The 25,045-nt window shown below is 41.1% G+C and overlaps 1 protein-coding gene across 1 annotated transcript in view; it reads right to left on the bottom strand.

Moving 5' to 3' along the window:
* LOC126295226 (DEAD-box helicase Dbp80-like) overlaps positions 1-24,224 on the bottom strand; it is a 123,734-nt gene extending 99,510 nt beyond the window's left edge. Inside the window, exons 1-2 of the mRNA XM_049987571.1 lie at positions 23,805-24,224; positions 9,540-9,796 (exon numbers count right to left, since the gene is read on the bottom strand). Of these exons, the coding sequence (XP_049843528.1) occupies positions 9,540-9,796; positions 23,805-23,861 (314 nt within the window). The 5' untranslated portion in view covers positions 23,862-24,224. The remainder of the gene's footprint in view (positions 1-9,539; positions 9,797-23,804) is intronic.
* Between the last annotated feature and the right edge of the window lie 821 nt (positions 24,225-25,045).

Raw genomic sequence — 25,045 nt, forward strand, 5'->3', positions numbered from 1 at the left:
TGGAGTCACAAGACAGATTTAAAATACACTACAGAAATAACCTCAGAAAAAAGTAGGCCTCTTGAAAGAAGTGTATAAGGCAGAGAAGAGTTGTGTAAACCAACCCTATAGGTGACCACCAATAAAATGTTGGTTCTACTATGTTTGTTATTGTCTGTTATTACCCACTGTGTTATGTCTATTATTTTACAAGTATTGTGAGATTCCTCCCGAGAAATCTCTTAGTATATAGCATACAAATTACCAGTGACTGCCACAATTTTCTTATTCTAAAGCGTCAAAATGTACTACAATAGAAATATCTATAAAATGCCACACTGTACAATGAGCTTGCGGTGTGACAGTCACAATTCCTGGAATCCACTGCCCACAGCCTCTGATCTCCCAGGGTGCATCTCTGTCCTGCATCCATGGATAAACCCCGAAAATCTACCACATTCTGCCACAGGCATATTGGTGATCCAATGAGCAGGGCTTGAACATCTGATCCATTAGAGATGCCCGCAGAAATGGCCTGCAGTTTTGGCCACTCATGTGCCCTCTTGTTCACGTGTCACAGACAGCATGTTTATGAAATGAGACCATGGTGATCAATCCGTGCAACATAACACCTGCTCAGATACTCCGAGAATCTATACTAATGAGGATAGGTAGCAACTCACCATTAAGATGATCGCTGAGCCGCAGACAGGCACATGGAAAAGACAATCACACACTGACAACTAAATCTTTGGCCACAGCATTTGTCAGAAAATGAGAGCACACATTCACAAAAGCACACAGACTAAACTCGTGCACACATGACCACCGTCTTCAGCCGCTGCATCTACAGTCTCTGACAATTAGCTCCAAACATACCACTCCTCATGCCTGCCTGCCTCTCATCGGCAGCTGATAGGTTAGCGGCTAGCAGTGGTAGGAAGGGGAGAAGCAGTAAGAATGAGGGAGCAGGGAAGCAGTGCATCCTCTCAGCTGCACGCAGCAAGTGATGATGTACGACGACTTAGTAAACAAACCATTTCATCTACTGAGACAAATATAAGATTTTTCCAGTTTTTTCCCACTAATTTCCCCAGGTATTTTCCCGATTTCCTCTAAGTGTTTGAAATTCCCTGATTTTCAGAACTTGTGGCAACCCTGCTCATCTTTATCCACACTAATGAGAGCTTTATTAGTTTTCAAAAATACAGTAATGAGTGCCTCTGAGTAGGAAGAGGGAACGACTGACCCTGGAATACGTTTTCCCGTTCACCATTTGTTGAACACCGTTTTCGACATAGACAGTAGTGTTTAACTCCTCCGTGCCACTTCCTGCCAATGGCTGACAAAGAGGACATTAACACGTAAAAACCTCCTAGTCGAATGGAGAGTGACTTCAATAGGTGTCAACAGGTGCTGTTGCTGCTGCTGCTGCTGCTGCTGCTGCTATTATTATTTCATGAGCTTTAATGTATGAAGGCTAATCAAAGATCACCATTGTTATGCTTTATACATTGCTGGTCCCTTTTGTGGCAGCTTGAAGAAGAGCTGTATAAATAACTGATGGATTTCAAGGAGCCAAGTTGATGAATGGAAGAGGGACTATAGTGGAAGTCTGCAACACTCTCATTGCAAACAGCATTTCCATGCGACCACTCCAACCAGGTTTACATTCTTCTGGGACCTCCAACCCCAGGTACCACTCAACCAAAACAAATTAAATGTTCGGCCATGTTCACGTGACAGTGGTTTTATTTTCAAAGAAGCCATTTTTGTAGCAACTATTTTCGAACAGCCAGATGTACTTGGGGCTCTGTAAGGTTGCAAATCAAACAGGTCTCGTTTTTCCAACAGCAACAGCAGTAACATTCTTTCGAGTACATCGTCCTCTACCTGAAGAGTGGCTTTAGGTGTTCTGCAAGCAGTTCTACCCACGACATGAAATGTGTTACATACATCCAGATTTTGGACATCATAGTTTGCATTACCGAAAACTAACTTTGCTTCTGCCATTTGCCGATAGGCAGCGACAGTGGTAAGTAACAGTCGAAAGAAACCTCATTCAGAAACTAGTCTATTTGTGTCTGCATCATAAAGTTGTTCTTGGCTGAAAATGTCTGTTTACGAGCATAATTCTCATCATTAGCGGGAGGTGTTACTGTTTTGTTTCAATATGAAGAAAACAGTGGCCGGGTCTCATCGAATGCTCTCAAGTACGTACGGTAAGGACGCTATTAGTGAAAGAATGTGCCGCGAGTTGTTTCAACACTTCAAGAATGTCAGACTGGCATAGGGTGGAAGAGAGAATGTTTTGTAAAATGCAGAATTGGAGACATTGCTGAGTGGAGACTCACGTCAAACTCAAGAAGAATTGGCACGATTAGTGGGAGTGACACATCAAGCCATTTCGTCTCAAGGCTATGGGCACGATTCAGAAAGGAGAAACTTGGGCCCCGTGTGAGCTGAAACCGAGAGACATTGAACGGCATTTGTGTTTTGTGAACAGGTGCCTCAGAGACAAAAACGGAAGGGATGTCTGCATCGCACTGTGGCTGGGAATGAAAAATGGGTTCATAACGATAACCTTAAACTCAAAAAATCATGGGGATATCCCGGCCATGCTTCCACATCGACGGCCAAATCGAATATTCACGGCTCTAAGATCATGCTCTGCATTTGGTGGGATTAGCATTGTGTAGTATGAGGTGTTAAAACCAAGTGAAACAATCACAGGTACTCATTATTGAACGCAGTTAATGCATTTGAGCAGAGCATTAAAAGACAAATGGAAAGGCACAATAAAGAGATTTTGCAGCACAACAATGCTTGACCCCACGCTGCAAAAGAGGTCAAAACGTACTTGGAAACGTTAAAATGGGAAGTCCTACCCCACCCGCCATATTCTCCACACATTGCTCCCTCTGACTATCACCTGTTTAGATCATGATGCATGGCCTGGCTGACCAACACACCCAGCTCATGAAGAAGTCAAATTGGTTTGATTCGTGGATCACTTCAAAAGATGTACAATTTTTTCAACACTGGATTCGTACACTGCCCGAAAGATGGGAGAAAGTAGTGGCCAGTGATGGAAAATACATTGAATGATACATCAATTTGTTTGTTTAAAGCCTCAAATGTTAGGGAAAAAACGGCAGAAGCAAAGTTGTACGTCTTGTATCTGTTCTCAATTCTTGTGCTCTCTTGGGAAGCGACTGATCTTTTATATTTTACAAATTCCTTGTAAGGTACACACACACACACACACACACACACACACACACACACACACACACACACACACACACACACCAAAATTGCACTAAATTTTTATCAAGACCTTTGAACCAAATTTTCTGTGCAATGAAATACCCGTTCCAAGTTGGACAGGGGACAAAAGCGATCTATGTGCAGCAATTATTATAATGTAACATATTTAAGTTTTTTTTTTTTTTTTTCTTTCAGTAATTTGTTTCATCCTTTGAATTTTCTCAGGTGTTTGACTTTTAGAAGTAGGCTGTATGATTCCAGTTATGAAGACATTGAGCATTTCATGTACCAGTTCAGCACCTCCTTTACAAATTTCTCCAATCATTGGAAACCGAATAGTAGTAGCTTTTGGACTTGACCTTATGTTCAATAACAGCTGCTGCAGTTTTGATTACACTCAATTCCTCCAGAGCTTCATTATCAGAGTTCCGATTTCTATATCAGTTGTCTGATAAAATATTAGTAGTTGCTCCAGAAAAACGAATCACACTTCTTTTCCCTGGTAAAACTGTAAAATTCAAATTATTACCATAGTGCTGGATAAGTTTTCTTTTCAAGTGTGTATCAGGATATGGCTCAACTTGGGGACTCAGCTGAAGAAACATATTTTGCAATTCTTTGAAAGCCTACTGACATTCCTCATTTTCCTTCAAATAATCACACAGATTTTCAAAAGCATCTTCTCTTTTGGCATCAGCACTTGATCCACCTTTAGTTGTTGCTGCTCTCTTTTCGGGCCATGATCATCCTGGCTTTTGAAATGTCTGGTAACAATGCCAGTGATATCTCCCATTAGAACTGACGAGATCTATGACCAGAAAGAGCCTCACACTTACCTCGTCTCCCAACTTTATGTGCCTGTTATTTGCTTCCATTTGGATGTTTTCAATCAGTTCAAGTTTCTATACTAAACTTTTACTTTTCTTTACCTGGATTCCTATACATACTACATCTACATCTACATCTACATATATATACTTCGCAATCCACCATATGGTGCGTGCAAAGGGTACCCGTACCACAACTAGCATCTCCTCTCCCTATTCCACTCCCAAACAGAACGAGGGAAAAATGACTGCCTATGTGTCTCTGTACGAGCCCTAATCTCTCTTATCTCTGTGGTCTTTCCGCGAAATATAAGTTGGCAGCAGTAAAATTGTACTGCTGTCAGCCTCAAATGCTGGTTCTCTAAATTTCCTCAGTAGTGATTCATGAAATGATCGCCTTTCCTCCAGAGACTCCCATCCGAGTTCCCGAAGCATTTCTATAACACTCGCGTGATGATCAAACCTACCAGTATGAAATCTAGCAGCCTGCCTCTGAATTTCTTCTATGTCCTCCCTCAATCCGGCCTGATAGGGATCCCAAACGCTCGAGCAGTAATCAAGAATAGGTCGTATTAGTGTTTCAGAAGCGGTCTCCTTTACAGATGAACCACACCTTCCCAATATTCTACCAATGAACCGAAGATGACTATCCGCCTTCCTCACAACTGCCATTACATGCACGTCCCACTTCATATCGCTCTGCAATGTTACGACCAAATATCTAATTGACGTGACCGTGTCAAGCGCTACACTACTAATGGAGTATTCAAACATAACAGGATTCTTTTTCCTATTCATCTGCATTAATTTACATTTATCTATATTTAGAGTTAGCTGCATGTTCGAGAATCCTGCAACAAACTGATGTTACGCATATTGGTCTGTAATTTTGAGGATCCGCCCTACCCTTCTTACATTTCCAACCACAAAGAAAACATATGGTTTTAAAATCAAATGATTCGCATGGAATCTTTTCTGGAGGTTCCTTTTCTTTTTGAGGTGACTTTGTACGTAATATGTAAATTTGTCGACACTCACCATGTACTTGAAGCGAGTCATTCTGCAGGAACTTTTCTATCATCATCTTTAAAAATTTCACTGCACTGAATTATTTTGTCCACCCGCTCTTGTAGTCTGAGTAATTAGTTCACCACCCACATCCTTACAAGGTTTCAAAGCACACTCTGCCATAATTCACAAACTTTCAAGTGACTATCACGTAGTTCGTACAGAATTCTAAAGACGAACAATAAAAAAATGACAGCGGAACTTCACTAAAAATAACACTCACAAACACATTCAACAGGTCTCCCCAATACGACTGAAGGAAAGAAAGTAGATTAGAGTGTGTGAGGGGGAGGGGTGGGCGACAGGTGCAGATGGTCGACAGAGACCTTACGCACTGCTCTTTACTGGTGGCCGAGCTTGTGGTAAACTGGCTCTCGTTCCCAGTATTTCTCCGCTTCTAACCTTCTGTGGTGACTCTTAGCCTCTTTTGAACTATAATGTGATTGTACAATATTACTTTTTAATAAAGGCCTGGCCAGACAGAATCCCGCTGGCTGCGTCGACTGACGGTGCGGCGGGGGTCCGCGCCCGTCAGCGACCAGAGACGCCACACAGGCAACGGCCGGCCAGCCGCAGCGACTTCTTCTGCGTCACCTGTTATACTGTGGAAGGGGCCGAACCCCATTATTAAGCTTGTGTGCATAGCGCGATTGTCTTGGTGTTACACGATTTGGAAGCTTCACACGGAACACGTTATCTTTGCACGAATTCATTTTTAGTGCAAAAATGAGTAGTTCAGACGAAGAAGAACTCCTCCTCGTACTAGCGATACGAAATGGCACCAAGATGAGGAGATGTTGGGTGCACAGCATTAATAGCAAGAGAGAAAGCTTAGAAGAATACCATCGTCTGTATATTGAACTAGAGTCTGACAAAGATAGGTTCTTCAAATATTTTCGTATGTCGCGAGAATGTTTCGAGGAACTGCATTGTCTGATAAAAATGTAGCACCGAGAAATGCACAACGAACTGGAGAAAGTCAATTGATACAAGGCATAGACTGGCCATTTGTTTGAGGTAAGTTTTACCATTTGTGGCCTTTTTGTGCTTCGTACAGAAGTCATAAATTATTCCACTTCAGTTTTGCTGTATCATATGAAAGGTTCGGCGGAAAAAAGTGCTATCCCACAATGTAGTTACGAGTGGAGTGATAAATTTATCTGCAGTGTTTACGAATACAGCAAACGATAGTAACATCTAGTTCTGTATGTCCCGCTTGAGCGAACTTTCTACTAAATAGATTGTTTTGTTTCATTGTATTCATAAAAATGTCATTGAATTTAAACAAACATATCTTTGGTCGTTAACTCATCTATTCGTTCTATCGGCATAATTTATTTTAATCTTTTCCACGTACTTGGCTACAGGCGACAGTCACCAGACCATAGCTTTTTCTTTTCAGTTAGGACATTAAACAGTCTCAGAAATTGTGAGAGAAGTGTGCCAGGCAATATGGACTGTTCTACAGCCCAACTATTTACCTACTCCTACAACAGAGATGTGGAAGAAATCTGAAGAAGGATTTCTAGAACTTTGGGGGTTTCCGAACTGCCTTGGAAGCACCGACAGAAAGCAGCATATCAGGTTAAAATGCCCAAAGGATAATGGATCCCAGTTGTTCTGTTATAAACAATTCTTTTCGCTAGTCGTCCTGGCGATCGTTGGTCCATACGAACATCACACTGACAACACTATTTTCGAGAATCCAGCTTGCTATCAAGAGTACATCGAGGAAAAAAGTATTCTACCTCCAAATCAGGATCGCGTGTATCGTACAAAAAGTTGTATTGTCTCGCCTCTTTTATAAGTCTTTCTGTGTCCATGATGCATGCACTATGAGCTGCAAGACAAAAACTGCCTCACGCCGCTGCCTTCAGTGTGACAGAGCAGTTGAATGCACCAACAGGGGCAAGCAGCCCCTCCGGCTCGCAGCGAATCTGTAATCTGTGACAACCCGGCGGCAGCCGGTGCGTCAAAGCCGCAGGCTGTGGCGTCAGAGCCGCACTCTGTGTGACCGTTGCCATACAATAACAAGCGATTCAACAGTGCGGCCTGCCAGCTGCGGTACTAGGCCACAGGCCAGACGGCCAGGCCGCATTCTGTATGGCCAGGCCTTAAAACTGTTTAGTTATTTATGCATAATTTCATTTTTCCAAAAAAACTAAAAAATGAAAAAAAGAATCTACATTTACACTCTTCATAATGCTGGAACCATTCACTTTAACAAGATTATGCACAGGGTCATTTTTGTCCACAATTTAATGTAGATTATTATTGTATATGGCACTTTTTGCACTAAACCGTATAGAACTCAAAATATTTAAGAAAAACAGATAAAAACCTGACGCTTAAGATGATGTAACTTTCTACCGAACAATGTGTGGACTGTATACAACAATTTGGAGTTGGGTGGAAACTTACTTTGGATGTTCAGGTTACGCCATTTTAGGACTAATTGCACTGCACTACAATGAGGCCATTGAATGGTTCCATTCAAAAGTTGTCACCACACACATTAAGACATTTATCCCACTGGGAGATGAGACAAATTCCTGTTTTGTAAAAAGTGGTCGATCGCTGATGTACCCACAACCACATCTACTACTTCCTAGCCCAACACATGTATTTGTTCAGGTCGCCAAACATGTGAAAATCACACAGTGAAAGATCCACACTGTACAGAGTATGGTGCAGTGTTTCCCAACCAAACAGTTGAATCAAAACCTTTACCCAATTGGCAGTGTGCGAGTAGGTGTTATCGTGCAACAGAGTGATTCCATCTGACAGCATTCAAACAGCCTGTGGACAAACTGCAAACCCAACAACAGAAAAATCGTGCATCTCCCCCACCGAAGAAATACAAAGCTATTCACACAAGTTCCAGTAAGGTCACGATAACCTCTTTCTCATACCATATGAGCCCTATGCTCAGAGTTTTTCAAGGATGAAACCACAGTCAATGCACAGTGCTACAAAGACACTGTGCAGAAACTGATGTGCCATAAAGTCAAAATGTCTGGAATGACGTCTGAGAGAATCATCATACAATAACACCTGCCTCCGCACTGCCAATCGGACCACGGCTGGGAAGCACTGCAATGTCCTCCGGGTGATACACAGTGTGATTTTTCACATCTTTAGCTACCTGAAGAAAGACATGTGGGTGTTCGTTCCAGTTGGATGAAGAAAAGCAAAACTGGGTGCACACGTGTGGACCGTCAGCAGACGGCCACATTCTATAAAACAGGAATTGATTGTCTCATCTCCCAGTGGAATAAATGTCTTAAAGTGTTTGATTATTACTTTTGTATGGAAACATTCCACGGTTCCGTAGTGGCAGGTGTTCTGTTTTCATTTGACTTCCCTTATACTTCACTACAATGTTTTGTGGGGAATGGACAGGTCGAGGAGTCCAGTAGCGTGGCCTCCCCATTCACTGGACCTGAGTCCATTGAATTTCGGGCTATGCGGACATGAATAGGCATTGGTGTATCCCAACCCATCAACAGCACGCAAACATTTCAGAAGCATGTGACCAATGCGAACTCAGCCAGCTGTATCTGAAAGTGTGTGACACTGCAAAGAAGGGCTGAAAAAAAAGTGTCAAAGATTGTTAATCATTTACAGCAGTGCCTATAGTGTCTACTTCTACGTAACAGGCAGATGGAACGTTAGGACATACTGGCCCGTATCTCGACAGGTAGGTTACAGTACGCTTGTTCGCCCACTGCTTGAATACTGCTCAGCAGTGTGGGATCCGCACCAGATAGGGTTGATAGAAGAGATAGAGAAGATCCAACGGAGAGCAGCGCGCTTCGTTACAGGATCATTTAGTAATCGCGAAAGCATTACGGAGATGATAGATAAACTCCAGTGGAAGACTCTGCAGGAGAGACGCTCAGTAGCTCGGTACAGGCTTTTGTTGAAGTTTCGAGAACATACCTTCACTGAGGAGTCAAGCAGTATATTGCTCCCTCCTACGTATATCTCGCGAAGAGACCATGAGGATAAAATCAGAGAGATTAGAGCCCACACAGAAGCATATCGACAATCCTTCTTTCCACGTACAATACGTGACTGGAATAGAAGGGAGAATTGATAGAGGTACTCAGGGTACCCTCCGCCACACACCGTCAGGTGGCTTGCGGAGTATGGATGTAGATGTGGATGTAGGTATTGTTGGTATCTGGACGCATCATTATACAAAAAGTTCTAGTTTTGACCAATACAACTACTTATTGGAATATGTGACACATATTTTAAACACCCCGAGAGAAGGAATCTGACAACAGGTAAGAACAAAAAAGGCTTACTATCTTCTGACATTGCTCCTTCAGTGTTTAATACAGTGTAAATGACAATAATGATAAGAAAAATAGAACAATCCTTACTTACAGGTGAAGGGCTTCAAAAGTTTTGATGGAGAATAGAGGCGACGATGGATCCTTTCTCTGTATCTCGATGTCATTCTTATTTTCGACGAGCCCCCTCCGTATGATCTTCTGCAGCAAGGAGCGCTCGGCAGGTGTTATCTGCTCGTCTCCCTCGTCGTTAGGAGTGTCAGGCACTGGTGATTTAGAATCGCCGCTCCTCTCTGTGGAAGGGGACACATTATTGGCAGGCGGCTCTTTCTTGATTTCCACACTCTTCAACTGAAACAAAACCGAGCAGACCAGTTGTAATTCCAGCAGATCATTAACGAAAAGAATAAGCCACACCAGAGTGTCAAGTTTGAAATAAGTTACGTAGAAAATTGTGACACTGTACACAGTAGTTATTACTCAAATACAACATTTACTTAGTAAATTCTTTAGAATTAAATTTTATTTGCTCTTTTCGTACACAATTATATTGTGTCATCCCACAAACTATAAATGCAACTCCTTTAAATCAGAAGGGGCATTTTATGCACATTCCACCACAGACTTCATAGTTTATGTGAATCCAAAGTCTAAAAGCCTAAGTTTGATGGAGTATAAAATTATTTAACAGCCGGCTATTGGGTCTAATTAATAACAGAACCTGGACACGTAGGAGTCAAATTTACCACAGATGATACTATAGTTTGGGTTACTGAGGCAGGTTGAAGGCTGGTGAAAGGTGAGTGAGTGTGAAGTAACTTATGACCCACAAAGAAGACATTCTAATACTTCACTGGATAGTACCAAGTTTGGGTCTCAGAGGAATTGAAACAGATGGTAGGAATAGCATCTATAAAGAGGTACAGAAGAGTTATCTGAACATGTTAATCATCTCATGTTGTGCACTTTAATCAAAAGACTGGTTAGCTCTAGCTCTCCACGCTAATGTATCCTTTGCAAGCCTCTTCATCTCTGCATAACTACTACAACCTGCTCCCATTTGCACGTGCTTACTGTTTTCAAGCATTGGTCTCCCTCTACAATTTTACCTCCCATACATCCATCCATTACCAAATCAAAACAATTTCTCAATCCCTCGAGTTAATGGAGCCCTCCTTTCAGTCAGATTCAGCCGTAAATTTCATTTTAGTACCTTCCTCTTCCTTATTCAACTACCCATCAAAGCCGGGTTTTTTAAGACCAACGTGCAGTAAGTGTGAGTCTTAGTTTCACGAGTCTTTGTCCCATCCATCACAGTAAAATTAGCTAAGGGAGCTGCCTTTAGCTCTTTGTTTTGTGTGTTCTAATAATGTGACAGTGTACTTTATGATTTGTGATGGTGCATGTGACAAAGCTGACAAGTCACAGAGCCTTACATCATTTTTATTCTCTTTACTATCTTAGTGCTCACTGCTTCACTCACGTAGACCGTAGGGTATGCACAGATTTTGTTTTAGTTTTCCTTTGATCGAATTTTTGTGTTGTTCACAAATTGCAATACCTTCTAAACCTTTCACGTTGATTAAGGCCGAATCACGATTTTTTTTCAGATGTGGTGCTGGCCGACAGGAAATTCTGGTAGCTGGAGCGAGGTTTTTGTTAATCCTACCTTTTGTGTTCTTGTGGTAATACTGCCATAGAAACTTTCATCCCCAAATACATACTTCTTTATTCCTAATCGAGAAGTGAATATCAATTTTCACGACTTGAGCTTTAAAATGTTTTAATATAACCAAATATTTTTATAAATTTTTTAAGACCCATTTCACCCCCTTAGGGGTTGAATTTAGAAAAACACTGTACTGTGTAGTTTTTATTTTTAACCGAGAAGTCAAATGAACAATGTTCATAGTTTTAGCTTTAAAAATGTTTTATAGTTATTTAATAAGGATTCAGTTTCAAACCCCTTTCACTTTCGCAGAACTAGATTCAAAATTCCCTTAATAGCAACATATTTCAAAAACTTTTTATCACATATTTCATCCCCTTTAGAGATGGAATTTCTAAAAATCCCTTCTTAAACGATGCCTACGGTCTAAGTTCAACACCATCTCCAAATTTCAAGTTTCTGTTCTTAGTGGTTTGGGCTACCACATGGTGAGTGAGTGAGTGAGTGAGTGAGTCAGTCAGTCGACTAAAGTCAACCTTGCACTAGTGGATATTAGTAAACTCAATAGTGAATATGAAGCCATTCAAATAATAATAATAATAATAATAATAATAATAATAATAATAATAATAGGCTCCATACATTTATTACCTTGCTCTAACGCTTTTTTGAGTGCACTTTCAAATAAGAAAGTGTAACACAGATCCACTCAATTACAACATGCCATGAAGATTGATAAAATGATCATAAATGGGGACAAGAAGTGTCATGTCAGTGGCTAGTTTTATGCACCAGGGGAGAGGATAGCACACAGTAAACATGTTTGGTAGGGAGGCACTGAACCCAATATCTCATATGTAGATCACAATAAAATCAAAGGCTGTAAAATGCACCAAGAAATACGACACTAAGGAACTTTCAGCACCTAGTGCAGTCCTGTAATGTAAAACAGGATGACTTTTGTATTTTCAGTTTCAGTTAACTATTCAGTAATCAACCTGACCCCAAGCTCAGGATGTGCAATGTATTAAAAAAAAAAAGAGGCAGCAAATACCATACATTCCAAGAAATGGTGTAGAGTCATTTGATTTGATTTTAACAGGAGAGCTAAAACAGCTTAGGTCTAACCCGCCACTGCCCGCACCGAAACTAGGTTTATTGTGTGGTATCGCTCCCTGCATATCTAGTAAAGCCAACCAGTGCCCTTAAATAGTGCAAGGAGTCCCTCTACCAGTTTTTTGTTAGACAATTTCTTCAGGCAGGTCTAGTTGTCCCAAAGATTCTGTATCTTTTACTCTCCAATGCCATGCATTCAAAGATTAGGTGTGATGCAGTTTCTTCACCCTCATCACAGATCCTACATTTAGGGTCCTCTTCCATTATACCCATTGTGTGTAGGTGTTTTTTGTAGTTCCCATAGCCGGTCATCAGTCCAGTCATGAGTTTGATCTCTTTCCTGTACAATCCCAGGATTACAGAGCTTCTTTTAAAACATGGCTTGGGCATCATTACCTTACCATGTTTTGGTTAATGGACCTTGGTCCAATATCCTACTGGAGTTGTTGCCCCCATCCTAGCCAATCTATCGGCTTGTACATTGCCACAAATCCGAGTGGCCAGGGACCCACACTAGGTACACCCTATTGCTTCCCCCTAGCTCGAACCAGAGCCCTGTGGCAATCTGCAACAATCTTAGATCTTGTTGCAGGAGCTGCCAATGATTTCAGAGCCGCCTGTCTGTCTCAATAGATGTAGATGCTACGGTCATTGTAGCACCTACTCATATTCTCCTCCACACATGCCCTGACTGCAGTAATTTCGGCTTGGAATACAGAGGCCAGTTTCCCTAGAGAGGTGCTGCTCTCCAGTCTTGGCTAAACCCCATACAACCCTGCCCCAACACCTTTATATGTTTTCGAGCCATTGGTGAACCAAACGATGTCCCCCATACGGTGTCTGTTTTCTCCCACTGTTCCCTACTTCCAATTATTATGTTGTAAAGCTTGTCGAAGCAGTTCGGAGTTGTTATATAGTCAGGGAGCATTTCCCCAGCGATGCCTATATTTACCTCACTCGCTATGTTAGTGTGTGATTCTGGATATCCAAATGAGACTCAGTTTTGGCCAGTTCTAAGTCTGTATGCCCCAACTGTTGCCTCCATCTTAACCCAAAGGTGAAATGGAGGCATGTCCAGTACGGCTTCCATTTCAGTGGTTGGTGTGCTCCTAATTCCACTCGTTATGGCTAAGCAGGCCAATCTGCACCTTAGCAGCAACCCGCTGTTCTACCTTCAGAGTCATTTAATATACAAGCAACAAACAAACACCAAACTACATTTTACGATCTTGTAATTTCAGCACTAAACACACACTGTCTCCCTATGATTACGTGAAACTGCCCAACCGTTGGCTGACTACATGAGCAAGCCCTTCAATGTCAAACCAGAATGTAATTCCACTACATGAGACTGCAGAAATCCCTAATTGCATCTGAGAATGTAACTTCAGATAGCAAGAACACCAACGAAATCTAAGATGGTAACAAGAGAAAGTGACAACAATGAAATATTTTATGAGCTGCTCATTTTTTACAAAAGACGCACTAGTACACAAATAGTAGGAGAAGTCAAAAGTTTAAACTATCACCTTACAAAAATAAAGTTACGTAATAATTCTGCATCAGCTTCCAAAAGACACATTCCAGAAAACAATTCAAAATTTGTGGTGATTCAGGTAGAAGCTACATAGCAGTACCCACATGCCATTTTTTTTGCATGTTCATGTATGATATACGTACAAGAGACGTTCAAAAAGTTAGCACAGTCATCTCTATTTTTTTATTTTTTGTAGGAGGAGAATGAAATTGACTAAACATATTTGAAACATTTAGCTACAAGTTGGTACATAAAAGTATTTTCTTTTGTTTACAGGTGAGCCATAATGGACCATGAAGTAGATGTCAGGTTGTGACAACGGTCACTGATGGAGTTCCTCTTCAAGACCAGCGTCATTACCCAGGATGAAACATGGTTATTTTTGTCCAAACCTGAGAGCAAAACCCGATCCATGGAGTGGCGTCATCCGGGTTCCCCTCGGAAGAGGGGACCAAGACTTTCACGAACAGCAGGCCAAAAGGTGATGGCCTCCTCCTTCTGGGATCAGTGTCATGTCATTTTCATTGACTTTTGGAACCTGGGACCATTACTGTTTGTCATTGGACAAGCTATGACGTGCCATTAAGACCCGCAGACCACAGCTTCAGAGTCAGCTGATCAGACTACACCATAATTATAAACCCCACTCAGCCCTTATGATGCAGGAGAAAAATCAGGAAAATGGATTGGAAAATTGTTCCTCATCCTGCCTACAGTCCGGGACTTGGCTCCATCTGATTTATACCTCTTTGGCAGTCTAAAGAGACACCTGCATGGTAAACATTTGATAGTGAGAAAGACTATCTTTCCTGGGTCAAGAGATGGCATAAAAGTCAATCCCCAGAATTTTACCAAAGATGCATCACAGCTGATGGCGGCTACAGTGAGTAGGCTCAATGTATAGCTAAATGTTCCAAATATGTTCACAAAAAATTTTGTTCTCTTACTGCAAAAAATAAAAAAAATTGAGACTGTGCAAAATGTTTGAACATCCTTTGTACATAATACGCTCCAAAGTTTTACAGGGGACTTCTTTATTATCTAATACACAGAGGTGACAAAAGTCATGTGATAACAATATGTACATATTTAATTGGTGGTAGTATGAAGTATGCAAGGTATAAAAGGGCAGTGCATTGGAAGAGCCATCATTTGTACTTAGGTGATTCACATGGAAGTGAACAATAGCAATTAACAGAATTTGAACATGGAATGGTAGTTGGAGCTAGATGTATGGGACAGTCCAATTGGGAATTGTTACGGGATTCAATACTCCAAGATCCACTGTCTTAAAAGTGTGCTCAGAACACCAAATTTCAGGCATTACCTCTGCCTACGGACAATGCAATGGCTGAGTGCCTTCACTTAATGACCGAGAGCAGTGGTATTTGCGCCGAGTTGTCAGTGTTAATAGACAAGTAACACTGTATTAAACAGCTGTAGAAATCACTGTGGGTTGTACGATGAATGTACCCGTTACGATAGTGGAGCAAATTTGGTATTAATGGGCTACAGCAGCAGACGTCCAAAGTGAGTGCCTTTGCTAACAGCACAATCATCTGCAGTGCCTCTCCTGAGCTTGTGACCACATCAGTTAAACCCTAGATGACTGGAAAACTGTGGACTGCTCGGATGAGTCCCATTTTCAGTTGGTAAGAACTGATGGTAGGGTCTGAATGTGGCACAGACCCTATGAAGGCACGAACCCAAGTTGTCAACAAGGCACTGTGGAATTTGGTGGTGGCTCCATAATGGTATGGGCTGTGTTTATACAGAACGGACTGGAAATGGTTAAGTTCAGCTACTTAGTGCCAATACATTGTGTCACCAGACCACAATTGTTCACAACTGGTTTGAAGAACATTCTGGACAATTTGAATGAATGATTTGGCCACCCAGATTGCCTGAAATGAATACCACGGAACACTTATGGGACATAATCAAGACATCAGTTTGTGCACAAAATGCTGCACTGACAACAGTTTCATAATTATAGATGGCTGTAAAGGCAGCATGGATCAAAATTTCTGCAGGGGACTTCCAAGTTGTGCAGTCCATGCCGCATCAAGCTGGTGTATTACTCCAGAAAACAAGATCTCTAACACAATATTAGGAAGCATCTCATAACTTGTCACCTCAGTGCAAACTGCAGACTGTCAATAGCAGAAAAAGCATTTCTGATAAAGAGAAATTTGGCAACACTGAATATAGATTCAAACGTTGGTAAGTCTTCTCGGAAAGTATTTGCATGGAGCACAGCTTCAAATGGAGGCAAAATTTGGGTAATAAATACTGGAGACAAAGAGACTCAAACTACTTGAAACAGAGCTATAGATGAATACTGAAGATTAGCTGGGTGAATCGAGTAATTAATGAGGAGGTTATTGATTCGAATTTGGAAGAAAAGAGCTTTATGGTACAGCTTGACTAAATGAAGGGAACAGTTGATAGTACACATTCTTAGGCATCAAGGAATTATCATTTTAGTATAGGATGGGAGTGTGGGGAGTAAAATTTGTAGAGGGACAGCAAGAGATGAACACAGGTAGCAGGTTCCAACGGATTTAGGTTTCAGTAGTTATGTAGACATGAAGAAGCTTGCACAGGAAGCGTAGCTTTGAGAGCTGCATCAAATCAAACTTCAGACTGAAGACTGATGGAAAGAAACACCCTGATGGAATGATAAAACAAAGGATATAGTATAGAAGAAGAATAGAGCTCTAAGGGAATGGTTCCAGAAGAGAACAGTAGAGACAAGAGAAGAGTATCAGGCAAGAAAGAAAGAAGCAAAAGAGTGGTGGCAGAGGAAAGAAGAAAGTGGATAGAATAGTGGACCAGAATGATGGAGGAGGATAGTGAAAGTTCAAAAGAGGTGTTATATGGGATGATTAAAAGCAGGAGGAAGAACGGTATGGCAGATTATGCTCGAATTGTGAACAAAAGTGGACAAGATGTAAAGAATAAGGAGGAACTCAAGAATATGTGGAAGGAGTATTTTGAAGAACTCCTGAACCTGAATGGAGACTTGGATGAGGAGGAACAAGCCGAGGAAAAAATAGATGAGGAACAGCAAATAGAAAAAGACCTTACATGGAGAGAAGTGGCATTGAGTAAGATGAATGGAGGGAAGTCACCAGGTCTGGATGACCTAAGTGTACAGATGGTGAGAACAGCAGGAGAGGTGAGGATACAATGGCTATATCGAGCAATGAAAATTGTGTGGAGACAGAAGATGACTGCAGAAGACTGGAAGAAGGGAATAATTGTTCTGATCTTTAAGAAGGGAAATAGAAAAGAGTGCAAGAACTATCAAGGGATAAGACTGACGAGTCATTGTACAAAGATTTTTGAGAAAATTTTGGAAGCACGAATTCGGGCAAAATTAGAAGGAAAAATGAGAGAAGAGCAACATGGCTTCAGAACAAGAAGGTCCAAGGTGGATCTAATTTTTGCTGTAAGACAACTGCTGGAACAGCACTATTAATATGGAAAAGATCTACTAATGACCTTCCTGAACATTGAAAAAGAATATGATAGTGTACATAGAAAGTGTGGAAAACCCCGGAGAACAGTGGAGTAGCAAAACAGATCATTTGGAGGCTAATGGAAATGTATCATAGAAGTGTGAGCCATGCGAAAGTGGCAGGAGAGAGATCAGCTTGGATTGGACAGAAGAATGGTTTGAGGCAGGGAAGTGCACTTTCACCATTACTCTTCATTGTAGTATCGATGATATGAGTACAGTAGCACAAATAATTGATGAAAGGAAGATGAAAGCGATGGTGTTTACAGCTGATCTGATGATTTGCAGAAATACGGAGGAGGAAGTACAACAGCAGTTGGACATATGGGAGCAAACAATGCAAGAATATGGGATGAAATTTAGTATAAGTAAGAGTGAGATGATTATCACAACAAGAAATAAGGAGAGAGGGACTGGAATAACAACAATTGGTGGGGAACGACTGAGAAGAGTGGAGAGTTTCAAGTACCTAGGAAGCCTGATACAGGAAGATAGAAAAAAACAACAGAAATAAACGAGAGGGGGAGAAACGCAGAAGAATTTCGAAAGTGTTTCAGAAGCCTGATATGGAGCAAGGAGAAACACCAAATCAGTAAAAAGGTTATATACCAGTCAAACTATGTCCCGTTCTTGACATATGCCTCAGAAACATGGGTTCTGAAAGGAATAGAGAAATTCTAAGTACAAGCTAATGAGATGAGATTCTTGAGAAACAGTATTGGTGTGACAAAGATAGACAGGTTAAGAAATGAGAGGAACAGAGAGTTAATGGATGTGGAACCATTATAGGACGAGACAGACAAATCAAGGCTGAGATGGTATGGACACGTTAAGAGAATTGAGGAAAAGAGCATACCCAGGAGGATACATGATATGAAATTGGAAGGAAAGAGACCAAGAGGAAGACAGAGAGAGACAGATGGCTGAAAGGAGTGGAGATTCGTGTCCAGAAGAAAGGAGAAGACTGGACCAAGGTGAAGACAGAGATGGTGGCACAACAGAAGACGATGGAGAGGCCTATGTTGCATACAGACCCGGCCAGAAGCTGGGAACTGTCCAAGATGATGACTGATGATGATCAAAAACCTAGACCGACAGAAATAGCTAGAAGAAACCCCAAGATACCCACCAATCCCTTAGTTACTATTATCGTCAACTAAAAACACAACCCAAGACTTCATAAAAAAATTATACTGATAATTTAAATACACAAGTAAGAATTACACAAACGTTAAACTCCAACCCCATTGAGCCAACACACATATCTAGGGTGGTACATGCACTCACATTCACGCTATAAACCTAAAACAATTAAGGTCCAAATGATTAATAGAAAATCTCATATAAAGATGTGAAACAAATACTAACAAAGGGATAGAGGGGCTGGCCAGTACTTACCTCAGCTCAGTACAGCCGATAGAAACACAAAAAAACAGAACCAAAAATTTACATTCCTAGCTTTCGGAACAAATGTTCCTTCATCAGGGAGGAGAGAGGGGAAAGAAAGGGAAGAAGGGAAAGTGGACTCAGTTACTCACAACCCAGGTTATGAAGCAACAGGGAAAGGAAAACAGGGAGGGTAGCAAGGATGGAGGCATGGTTGTCAGAGGAAAGCCAAAGATATTCTACTGTAAGTACCGTGCCAGCTTCAAACCAAAGAGGATGCATACAGAAGTAAAGAGGTATATAGTATACAGATAAACACAACTATGTAGGATGAAAAGATGCGTGAATGGCTAAAGAGGAAAGGGAAAGATAAGAAGACTGAAGAGTAAATGGGAGTGAGGTGGTTTAACGTAGGTTCAGCCCACGGGGACGGCGGGATGTGTTGGAGTGCAGGTTCCCATCTCCGCAGTTCAGAGGGACTGGTGTTGGGTGGGAGAAGCCAAATGGCACATACGGTGTAGCAGGTTCCTAGGTCCCTAGAATTATGCTGGAGGGCATGCTCCGTTACTGGGTATTGGACATCTTCTAGACGGACAGTTCGTCTGTGTCCGTTCAAGCGCTCAGCCAGTTTAGTTGTCATCATTCCGATGTAAAAGGCTGTGCAGTGCAGGCATGTCAGCTGATAAATGACATGTAGTTCCACATGTGGCCCTGCCTTGAATTGTTTGTTTATGTTTTACCAGTAGCGGGGCTGGAGTAGGTGGTTGTGGGGGGATGCATAGGGCAGGTTTTGCAATGGGGTCGGTTACAGGGGTAGGAGCCGCTGGGTGGAGAAGGTAGTCTGGGAATATTGTAGGGTTTAACAAGGATGTTAAGGAGGTTAGGGGGGCAACGAAAGGCAACTCTGGGTGGTGTGGGGAGAATTTTGTCAAGGGATGATCTCATTTCAGGGGTTGACTTGAGAAAGTTATATCCCTGGGAGAGTAATTTGTTGATGTATTGGAGGCCAGGATAATATTGGGTGACAAGGGTGATGCTTCTGTGTAGTCTGGGGGTAGGAACATTGTTGTCGGACGGGGAGGAATGTATTGCTCGGGAGATCTGTTTATGGACAAGTTCTGCAGGATAGTTGCGGGACAGGAAAGCACTGGTCAGGTTATTGGTGTAATTGTTGAGGGATTCGTCACTGGAGCAGATATGTTTGCCACGAATACCTAGGCTGTAGGGAAGGGAGCATTTGATGTGGAATGGATGGCAGCTATCAAAGTGAAGGTACTGTTGTTTGTATGTGGGTTTGATATGGACAGAGGTCACCCAATATTATTCTGGCCTCAAATACATCAACAAATTACTCCGCCAGGGATATAACGTTCACAAGTCAACCCCTGAAATGAGATCATCCCTTGATAAAATTCTCCCCACACCACCCAGAGTTGCCTTTCGTCGCCCCCTAACCTCCTTAACATCCTTGTTAAACCCTACAATATTCCCAGACTACCTTCTCTACCCAGCAGTTCCTTCCCCTGTAACCGACCCCACTGCAAAACCTGCCCCATGGATCACCCCCACAACCACTTACTCCAGCCCCGCTACTGGTAAAACATACACAATTCAAGGGACCTAGGAACCAGCTACACCATATGCGCTATTTGGCTTCTCCCACCCAACACCAATACCTTCGAACTGTGGAGATGGGAACTTGCACTCCAACACATCCCGCTGTCCCCCTGGGCTGAACCTACGTTAAACCACCTCACTCCCATTTACTCTTCAGTCTTCTTCTCTTTCCCTTTCCTCTTTAGCCATTCACGCATCTTTTCATCCAACATAGTTGTGTTTATCTGTATACTATATACCTCTTTACTTCTGTATGCATCCTCTTTGGTTTGAAGCTGGCACAGTACTTACAGTAGAATATCTTTGGCCCTCCGACAACCATGCCTCCATCCTTGCTACCCTCCCTGTTTTCCTTTCCCTGTTGGTTCATAACCTGGGTTGTGAGTAACTAAATCCACTTTCCCTTTTTCCCTTTCTTTCCCCCCCTCTCCTCCCTGATGAAGGAACATTTGTTCCGTAAGCTAGGAACATAAATTTTTGGCTCTGTTTCTTTGTGTATCTATCAGCTGTACTGAGCTGAGGTAAGTACTGGCCAGCCCCTCTATCTCTTTGTTAACAATTAAGGTCCCCCTTTCTCAAACACGGGGACCACATCTAAATAGATCGCCAAAAACTATGATGTCAATGTCACAATCATTCATGCTCGGACTCAGCAACTTTAGTTAATATGCTAACTGTGCCAGAAACATGGTGTTTCACCTACTCAGCAGTCAACCCACACAACTGCAAATACTTGAAAATTGTCGTCATATCAATGGTCATTGCAGCAGTGACCTACTGGTGAACTTTGTAGTCATACCCATAACTAACAAGGAAAAAATAAATTTAATCTTAAACTGTGGGCACCACATTGAACTAATAATCCCAAAGCCAAAAGTAAAGCTGTAGCCAACAACCACAAACATTAAAATAACTCAGTCACAAATCATCAAACTCACATCATCAAACACACAATTCCAAGCAAACGGCGTTCCAGTCCTATTACCCAACATCACTAAAAAACAATTTCAAAACATCAATGTTCAACACAAAGTGCCACCGTAGACTACAAAATACCCTCTTCAAACATCATCCACATCAAATATGCCATGCAACCATGACGCCATAACAATATTGCTGTCACAAGTCAAAGCAAATGGCTAAAACCACACATTTTGAATCACATTTTCTTCTGCAGAATCAGTACCTGTGTTATGCTCCATCAGAAAAATTTACCACACAGATTCAAACTAACAATAATATGCAATATTTTGTGTATCGCTGTAAGCAGCATTTTGATAGGACTTCAAAGTGTGTTGGCAGATTAAATTCCCGCCTAAATTTAATCCAAGGCATTTGACGAAATTGACTTCTTCATAATAAGAATTATGATCAGTGTTGTATTTTCTTATTTTAATTACTAAAAGCATCTTATTCGAACTAAGAATAATTTGAGAAATGTTTAAGTTAGGTGATTTGCTATGAAGCAATGAAAAGTGGTGTAGTGTTCTGTTGGTTTCCCTATGTGGTAGCTTCAAGGCAAGTCTATTTATCCCTGTGTATAAGGTTAGGTTAGGTTCGTGTGGTACAGCCTCCTCCTCCCCCCTCCCCCCCCCCCAAAGTCAATATCTAGGTTGTGTTTATGGTCTGGACTGTAGTGCAGGCTTTGGTCAAAGTTAGGTTGGCAGATGTCAGTTTGGCTGTAACGCTGTCATATACCAAAAGCTAGCTGTCTGGCTACATAGTAACTGGACAAGATATTACTCAGTGAACAAATGATATACCTCAAAAAACACACACACAGCAATTAGATTCTATGCTCTAATTAAAATTACTTTATGATTTATGCTTTATGCTTCAGCGAGTTGAGTGATGGTGGCTAGCTGCCAACCAATCATAGGTCTTTCTGGAGCACCACAGGCTTGCTGTGTTAGCTGCATGCCGGTAACACTGCCACCTGTCACTACAATCTGTCGATCACAAGGTAATTTTAATCAGAGTATGAATATGCCGTTAAAGAAAACAAACTATTTTTCTTTTTCTTTGAAATGGCTGTGTGTATGGCTAGTCGCAGTAGGGTGCGAGCAACACTGCATGGACTGTAACAGATTTAGTTCACCTCAGATATGAAGCATCATTACAGTACACAAACGTGTGTTTGCGTACACTGTAAAATTTGAGAAACCGCACACGCACGCAGAGCAGAAGACTCAAAAAGTGATAGGTCAAAAGAGCTACAGAGGATTAAATCTCTAACATTTGCTATCTGATGCTTAACAACTCAGCTGCCACAACTCCTTCATTGAAATTTCACCTACTTTACTTAGAATTTAACTTAAATACTTGCCGCTTTTATGGAATAATCTACCAAGAAAAATGTAAATTTAATGCTTTCACTCAACTTGACCACAAAAGGTATATATGGAAAAGAATAACTAGCAGTCTTTACCAGGTAGCAATCAATCCTGATTACACAGTGAAAAATCACACAGCAGCAGCTCATAATACACATAGCTTCCATCACAGATTCCTACACAGTGCATTCAAGAGAAAAAATATTTTCCTGGGAAGTACTGCATGTCCTATCTTCAGTCTTTTCATATGAGATGTGAAGTTTTACTTTTCACTACAGTTTCCATCATTTAACCTAAGTCTGAAATTCCATATGATACGATATGTATATAGTACTGACTGACAGCATTCCCAGAACATTCATCACAATATCACAGACACCAGAAAAATTAAAGAACACACACACACACACACACACACACACACACACACACACACACACACTCACTACAGACTCCCACCTCACACTTCCCCAAAGAGGGAAGTACAAGATGAGAGCAGCAGCATTCCCAACGGTAGAAAGTAACCGTGATTTGCGCCACAATGTGAAATTACGAAATATATTACCCTTCCCCCTTCTACACGAAAATCTGAAGAATTTTCTGTTCATTGAAACCCAACTTGTGTGTGATTCAGTTACTGTACACAACAGCATTACTACAGAGTACTACTACGCATGAATTTTACTCTTCTTAATACTTCATAAAGCACTTTCAGGCAGGCACGTGGTTATTCGGTCGGTCTTTGTGGACTATATGCACTGGGCTGACCCTCGCTTACAATCTATTTAAATTACTTGATGGGCTACTGTTGTTTACGCGATGTTTACTGCAACGTATCAAGAGGTCGTGTGGCCACCACGTAACACTACTCTATAAAATTCAACAACATGAGAGAGGAAAAATGAAGACTAAACTTCAGCGTACAAATAGTGAACTTATTTCGGTGTTCCTTTGACATTAGCCATACCAATACGTGCAGTAACACACAAATTTACGAATGGTTTGTAGGTTATGTTGTTCACATAGCATCCACCTGTTAAAAGCAAAAAACTGTGATAGTCTAGTTATTGAACTGTCACAGTTGGCTGCGAAGAACGAAGGGCCATGATCTGAGCGGATTCTTCCAATTACTATGTAAATACAGAAACAACACACGTGAAACCTTGTGACATTCTTACCTTCTCCGCCAACTTTAATTCTTCCTCTGTTGCTTCCTCCCAGCTTACTTTACTCATAGTTATCTCCTGTGTGAATAATGCAATTACTTTTTTATATTTTTTCGACTGATTTATCACCTTCGCGCTTCATGCACCACAGTTGCACATGAATGTCTATCATACATCTCTGCTTTTTCCATCTGCCATTTTTATGTCGAAGCATGTAACGCCAGAAGCTTTGTATCCACAGAACTGGATGCAGTTGCTCACAATTGGTTCAATATTTAACAATTGTTCTGATAGCCAGAAAACAAACTATGTTCATGAAAATCATGTCCTGAAAAACCAAGTCAGTGATTACACTATTTTTCACAAATCAGTTCGCATTAATTGTTCCCTTAACCGTCCATAACATCAATATCTCTGATTTCCTACCAGAGTGGCAGGTAGAAACAAAGCAAACACAAAGGTGAAAATCGTAAACAGTAAACAAACACCGAATGGCGAATGCACTTGTCACTTAAGCTGTAGTGCAGATGTTATTATGTGTTTAATCAACGAGAGTTTGTACCTGTTAAATATAATTGTGAATACAGTCGTCTGTTTCTCTTTTAAATTTATCTTTCTATATTTAACAGTATAACTATTCTAGGCTTCCTATGTGCTTTTATTTCCCTCCCGAAAATCAGTCGTCCGAAATAAGAGAGTTTAAGTCATCGTGAATGTCATGCATTCAACCGATCTCGTCCAAATCCCCAATTTCACAATTTGGATGTACGTAGACAAAATAATTAAAGGCTATTTACATTATATCTCCTGACCCATATTATTGACTTCTTTCCAAAAATAAACTGTGCAAACTTTCAGAAGAATTGTATTATGTGTTTGAAACTTTAACAGCCTCCTCCATTTCTATCTTATTCGACAACAGTTTGTGCAGAAATCTCCCAATGCGTGCTAAATCGTATTTCATTCTTTTGTGTGCCACATCAGTGTTTAATATACACGAATCTTCCTGTTTCTTAACGTGTCTCAATTATCCATTACTATTAACATCGTTAACAATTACTGTGTATTTCATTAGAAGTATACTGTACCCCTGGCTTTGTGTCTTTCTTGCATTTCTACCTTTTCTCAATAAGATGGAGTATTTTCTGTGTTATACACGACAAATTTGTCTCTACTTTTACTGTACCTATGTAAGTCTACCCTGCCGTAATTATTTACTTTGTTATCACATTCTGTCCATCTTCTAGTGAACT

Source organism: Schistocerca gregaria, chromosome 11 (assembly GCF_023897955.1).
Source record: "Schistocerca gregaria isolate iqSchGreg1 chromosome 11, iqSchGreg1.2, whole genome shotgun sequence".
In the NCBI taxonomy this organism is placed as follows: domain Eukaryota; kingdom Metazoa; phylum Arthropoda; class Insecta; order Orthoptera; family Acrididae; genus Schistocerca; species Schistocerca gregaria.